Below are 7,108 nucleotides of genomic sequence, written 5' to 3'. Positions count from 1 at the left end.
ACAAATCAAAATCTTTTGTCAGCTTCCTGTTAAATCAATTCTTCGATTTCGATCCGTCTCGAAAGAATGGAAGTCTTTGATTGATAGCTCTCATTTTAATTTCGATTACATTGTCCACCAAGCCAAACAAAAACGTCTTTTTTTAAGATTGTTGTTCATGCATATTTTTTCCAGGGGAAAACCTACACACGAACAACAATGCGAAAGGGGTTTTTTTAGGCGTCGACGTCGTTGATCTCCGGTCCGGTTACTGTGATAACCCGTACCCGAGATGATGATCTCGGGAGGGTGGCCAACGAATTGCTCGCCGGTCGATAGTCGGAACCTATCGACGGCAAAGGGAGAAAAAACCCTACAAGACCCGTAGGAAAAAACCCTAGTGTTGCGATCGTGAAGACGATCGTGGAGAAGATCCGGCGATGACTGCCACGTGCTTTCATTGAGAGAGTGAGAGGTGAGATCGAATGACCGTATGAGGTGTGTTTTGTGTAGGGAGAGAACCCTATATTTATAGGGGAAAGAATAGGGTTAAAGGGAAATTAGGGTTTATAGCTTATGGGCCAAGCGTAAATATAACCCTAATGGACCATACCCGATCAAGTCCTCCCAGTTCGGTATGATATCTTTTGTTAAGTATCGTATCGAATTATCCATTGCAATACAGTAAGAACAAAACAAGTGTGCGCAATAGCTACACGAGAGATACGCGGACAGCCTGCGGAAAACCAATTCCGCGTTAAGCTGCGCAAAAGTTGTGCGGGTAGTTGCGCGGATAGCTGTGCGAAAAACCAATTCCGCTTGAAGCTACGCGAGTTTGCTGCACGAACGCTATGCGGAAAACTAATTTCGCATATGTGTGCGTGAAAGATCGTAATGATAGCTGCGCATATTTTTTTCTCAAAGCCGCATACAAATAAATAATTCAATAAAACAAAAAACAAAACTTCGCAAACCGAACGGATTTTGTGTTCTTTATATTCGACCAAGATTGCATAGAATTGTAGTAACCCCTTTGTTTTCTGTATGTGTGTAAATATAATACACGTGTATACATAGTCAACTGTTGAAACAAAATAATGAAGGAAAATTGTGGAAACATGTATACGTCGCACATCATTATTCGATAACACATTATTGTTGTTTTTTTGACTTTCGTAAGTTACGGAGATATTTGAGAAGCTGTTGAATAAATATAGAACTTACGATAGTGCATGAGAACGACGAAGCTTATTATAGCGGTCCCACGGATGGCGCCACTTGTTCATGCATATTTTTTCCAGGGGAAAACCTACACACGAACAACAATGCGAAAGGGGTTTTTTTAGGCGTCGACGTCGTTGATCTCCGGTCCGGTTACTGTGATAACCCGTACCCGAGATGATGATCTCGGGAGGGTGGCCAACGAATTGCTCGCCGGTCGATAGTCGGAACCTATCGACGGCAAAGGGAGAAAAAACCCTACAAGACCCGTAGGAAAAAACCCTAGTGTTGCGATCGTGAAGACGATCGTGGAGAAGATCCGGCGATGACTGCCACGTGCTTTCATTGAGAGAGTGAGAGGTGAGATCGAATGACCGTATGAGGTGTGTTTTGTGTAGGGAGAGAACCCTATATTTATAGGGGAAAGAATAGGGTTAAAGGGAAATTAGGGTTTATAGCTTATGGGCCAAGCGTAAATATAACCCTAATGGACCATACCCGATCAATTGTACAGACGCGATGTGGATGATGATAGCAAAAAAAGAGAGTATTGTAGGATTGTTGATGATGATGATGATACTTTCCCCCAAAACAGGATTTCAGTGAGGTATCCTAAGTCCGTTAAGCGACTTCTAAATAACAAATGTTTAAAGTTAATATTTAGGTATCCTCAGTTTGTTGGTAGCTCTTATGGTTTGCTTTGCTTTACTGGTTTTTATTTAGGTGAAGATGATGATTGTTATAATCGTTACATTATTTGGAATCCTTCCATAAGAAAATCAGTAACAATTGATGTGCCTTATTATAAGCATGTTGTTGTTGGTTTTGGGGTTTGTCCCAAGTCTCTTGACCCTAAGATCGTCAGAATAAAAATTTTTAAGGTTCCATATGATTATAATCTTGGAGACACTCATATGGTTTGGCGAGTTAAGGTATTTACGTTAAACGGAGGGGTTTGGAGACGTCCGTTAACCAAACTTCCTAGTAAATGGTTCAATGTCTATGTGTTGTGTCAAACTCCAGTTGTTGTAAATGGGTTGATTTACTGGCCTGCTTATTGTACTAGAGATAATATGATCGTATCATTCGATTTGGAAACTGAAGAATTCACAAAAATACATGTTCCGAGTAAGGTAGCCCGCCGTGGTTTTGAGATATTTAAACTAAGAGAATCTATTGGCACTGTTCGATCGGGCTCAAAAGGACGTTATGTTGTGTGGTTGATGGACTATGTTTCAAAATCGTTTATCAAGCTCTACACTTTTAGCACTCTACAAGTTGGTCATTGGAATTGGAAAGTAGTGGGATTTAGGGATAACGACCAACTTATAATCGAAAAGAATGGCGAATATTTATTAAAGAATGGAGTGGATCGATATGTAAATGAGCAGCCTGAGCTTGTAGCTTATGAACCCAATGCGAAGCAGTTCAACCACCTTGGGTTTTATTTCGGTTGTTACTCGTTTACCAGCTACACAGAATCACTACTTCTGCTTGATCAACGATGAATGTGATGCACACATTGCAAGATTTGGAGATCGTAAGAGTTGAAATCTCTACTCGATGAGCTAGCATTTGCAAGGAATATATGAAGTGAAAAAGATGAAAGTCCAAATTATATTTTTAAATTTTTAGTTTTTCCTTAGTTAATTTATGCAGCAAATTGGCAAACTATGAATAAAAAGCTCACTAGACCCGAAAGGGTAACAGTGGTGCAGAAGATACCTTTAACTTAATTATTAATTTGTGCTTCTTTGGCAGTATACCAAATAGAAATAGAGATGACAAAATGGGTAGTTCATGCAATATGGCCGGGTAATATGGTTTCGGTATGATCAACCCGAAGACTTTGTGTCCAATTCCTACAGAAACTTTATATTAAAAGAATCAGAGTAAATAATGAACATAAAACACATTTTATTACAACTACTATAGTGATTTTTGAAAAAAGTGCTTTAGTAGGTTGTAATTTTATTCATCATAAATACACCTTAGTTACTTTCGGCCCATTCATTATTCAACGTATTTGACCAGTTTCCTTCATTGCTATTCAACCCATTTGGACCCTTACAAATCAAAAACGGTAGCATTAGTAATTAATTGGCACCTTTAGCAGAAACTGAAATAACTATGAAATATACTATATGAGAATGAGAATGTTAAAGCCAACAGCTATTAATAATTAAGTCAACGTATCATTTTGGAAGAACAATAAGTCGTCATATCAATATTTCAATACCTTATGCTATAAACAGTGGCGAGTGTAGGAGTACTTCTACGGGGGTCATGTGACACCACAGTTTTTCGAAAATTATCACAAAAAAATATTTTTTTCTGTATAGGACACAACTAAATATAATAATGTGACCCCATATATTTTTAGATTTTAAAAATTCATAGTTTGAACTATTAAAATATTTGAAATTAGCCCGCTTATAATTTTATAGTATGGGCAATTTATATATTTAAACAAAAATAAACTTAGCCTTACCCAATTTTCAATTGACTCTATTAAGTGAGTTGAACATTAAGTGTCGATTTATTGGCGATTTGACTGCCGCTTAGAGCGTAAATTTAATTTCATACGGGTTTTAAAACCAATGGAAATTTAATTCTACTATTTCTATGACGTCTCATTTTAATTTATTTTATTATTTTAAAGTTTTCCTACTTATGGACTGAAAGTGCTTTTGGAAGCAATCTATGTATCCATAAAACATTGAGAGGGAAGACTTTTAATACTCTTAGGGTGTTTCACTCTAGGTAGAAAAACGACTTGTCTTTATTCTAGGATAGGAGAAGGATTGTCTACATCTTACCTCCTTCATACCTCACTTTTGTGGAATTGTGTTTTGTTGTTGTTGTTGTTATCCAATTTCCTATTTCCTTTGTATCTAGCAACCATCGATGATCATATGTGATTTCATTCCGTCATTCCTAATTTCGTGTCCTTCCATCTTCATCCGAGTCATCCATTATTATGTAAGTATATGTACGTTGATAAGGTTGCACTACTCCTTTTGTATGGATGGATGTATATATATATATATATATATATATATATATATATATATATATATATATATATATATATATATATATATATATATATATATATATATATATATATATATATATATATATATATTACTAATTAATATCAATAAAATTGTCTTTCTAAAAAAGTAACTTAGTTGAGCTTTTTTGCTAATGATGTATCATGTATACATGTTTATAATTAGTTTCTCAAATGATTGATTTTCACTTAAGTATATATGTCTAGTTTATGTTTATAATTGTAACTTTTTAGTAATGATCTTTCATTTAAGTATATATGTTTATAATTGAAATTTTTTAGTACTAATGTATCATGTATATATTTTAATTTTATTGGTGTATCATGTATATATGTTTGTAATTAGTTTTCTTAGATGATTGATCTTTTTTGTTACTAATGTAATTAATAAAATTGTCTTTTCGTATTGTAAATTTTTGGTACTGATGTATTAATAAAATTGTCTTTTGGTTTTGAATTTGACAACTATTATTAACATGTTAAGATACTTCGACTTGTGAATGATTATCTACTTGCATATATTGAGAAATATGTGTTAGATTATATTCGCAATGATGCAATTATGGATGAATTTTATCGTATGAAATCTCGTAGACAAAAGTAGAAACTTACTTTTAGAGTTGATTGTATTAAATATATGATATTTTTGAATAGGGGTTACTATTTGTGGAAATATCAATTCCCTTTTTGTATAAATGATATCATCTTGTATGGTGATTGTTGTAATGACAATAGTAAAAAAATATGAACAACCTTTTGTGAGTACTATCCAATATCCCGGCCCGACCCGAGACATTCAATATTTGTGAAAGTAAGTTATCGAATAAGTTTTTTGAGACCCCATTGGATTTTCATCCTAGAATCGTCACCGGCTATAAATTGTAATTATCATATTTTAATCTTATCTCTTATGCTATAAAATAACACTCTGGATAGAGTTATTCATATTTTAAATCTACTTTAATATTGTGCTGCGAAAATTAAGTAGGAGTATTTGTTTCCTAGTGAATTGATCGATTATATAGAATTTGTACCTTAAATATTTAATTTTTATTTAAAGGTTAGATTTTCGAAAAAAAAAAAAAATTTAAAAAGGGGTACAACAGAGACTTTCAGTCAAATTGATATAAACTTTATAAATAGATATAGATATAGATATTTAGGGTTACCTTTACGTACGCAAAGCAAAAAACATGGCCAAAAAAAGAAAAACCATGTCAAATTACATACCTTTTGAAATACAAATCAAAATCTTTTGTCAGCTTCCAGTTAAATCAATTCTTCGATTTCGATCAGTCTCGAAGGAATGGAAATCTTTGATTGATAGCTCTGAATTTAATTCCGATTACATTGCAAAACGACAACGTCTTCTTATAATCAGGTGTCGTGGCTATATCGTTGATGATGTTGAATGTGAAACAGGAGAGTATTGTTGGATAGTTGATGATGATGGTTCTTTCTCCCAATACAAGAGTTCCTTGAAGTATCCTCGGTTCGTTAACAGGCGGAAAGTTAAGCAACTGTACGTTAACCGAGAGAACGTTAAACCATGGTATGTTAACCTACGGTCCATTAAAGGAATTCTGAATATAAGTTCTTTACAGTTTGTTGGTACCTCTCATGGCTTGCTTTGCTTTATTAATAATTATGTTTATTGTTTTGATCATTACGTTATTTGGAATCCTTCAATAAGAAAATCAGTAGCAATTAATGAACCTTATTCTTCTGGTTTAGTTTCCTATGGTTTTGGAGTTTGTCCTCACTCTCTTGACCCTAAGATTATTAGAATAATTGGATATTGGCAAGTTGAGATATTTACGTTAAGTGGAGGGGTGTGGAGAAGTCCGTTAACCAAACTTCAAAGTAAATGGTTAATTAATATCCGGTTGTGCGCACCAACTTCATTCGCTATAAACGGGTTTATTTACTGGGGTGCCTTTGTAAGTCATAAGCCAATTGTAGGTAATTGTTTAACTGATCCTGTTTTTACGATCGTATCGTTTAATTTGGTAACCGAAGAATTCACAAAAATAGACGTTCCAAGCAAGTTATCCCGTCGTCGTAATTTGACTTATTTCGAACTATTTAAACTAAGAGAGTCTCTTGGTGTGGTTCGATATGAATACAAGGGCTCAGAAAAAGATCACAATGTGTGGTTGATGGATCATGTTTCAAAATCGTTTAGCGAGCTCTTCACAGTTACCTTACCATTGTGTTGGAAAGTAGTGGGATTCAGGGATAATGACCAACTTATATTAGTAAACACTGCTGATAAATATGAAGCACAGTTTGTAGCTTATGATCCCTACTCGAAACAATTCAATCATCGATCAAGTTATTATCTCGGTTGTACAGCCTCTTCTACCTCCTCCTACACAGAATCACTACTTCTGCTTAATCGATCAGACACAGTAGATGACGATGAAGGTGATGCGCACATTGCAAGTTTTGAAGATCACAGGATTTGATATCTACTTACTTGTTGAGTTTTGGATCATGCAGAAAGGAGTATTTGGATTGAAGATGAAACTGCAATTTATATTTTTACATTATAGTTTTTCGTTACAGTAAAATATACATTGATGTATGCACGATAGTTTTTTTTAACCTTGATATGTTGATATGAATGCTATTTGAATTCTCGTGTTATAGTTAATTTTGAGTATATACACACATAAAAACAGACAACTGCAATTTTCTACGAGCAATGAGGTATGGAGCTGAAAATAGGCCTTCAATAGTGTCAACTGATGTGGTAGCTATTACGTTGAAATTCTTCAAATTAATTTTTTTTATCAGATGAAATCACTATATTACCAGATTTGCTGTACA

The 7,108-nt window shown here is 34.3% G+C and overlaps 2 protein-coding genes across 2 annotated transcripts; both read left to right on the top strand.

The window, feature by feature from the left end:
- The first annotated feature begins 1,578 nt into the window (after positions 1-1,578).
- Positions 1,579-2,708, top strand: LOC139874321 (F-box protein At3g07870-like). The gene is made up of 3 exons (XM_071861766.1): positions 1,579-1,583; positions 1,715-1,807; positions 1,865-2,708. The coding sequence occupies exons 1-3, from the start codon at positions 1,579-1,581 to the stop codon at positions 2,706-2,708; spliced, it is 942 nt and encodes a 313-aa protein (XP_071717867.1).
- A 2,761-nt stretch (positions 2,709-5,469) lies between these two features.
- LOC139874320 (putative F-box protein At1g47800) lies at positions 5,470-6,744 on the top strand. Its single transcript, XM_071861765.1, has one exon. The coding sequence runs from the start codon at positions 5,470-5,472 to the stop codon at positions 6,742-6,744; it is 1,275 nt and encodes a 424-aa protein (XP_071717866.1).
- Positions 6,745-7,108: the final 364 nt, after the last annotated feature.

Source organism: Rutidosis leptorrhynchoides, chromosome 11, assembly GCF_046630445.1.
Source record: "Rutidosis leptorrhynchoides isolate AG116_Rl617_1_P2 chromosome 11, CSIRO_AGI_Rlap_v1, whole genome shotgun sequence".
Taxonomy (NCBI): domain Eukaryota; kingdom Viridiplantae; phylum Streptophyta; class Magnoliopsida; order Asterales; family Asteraceae; genus Rutidosis; species Rutidosis leptorrhynchoides.
This window is presented reverse-complemented; position numbering and strand designations above follow the sequence as displayed.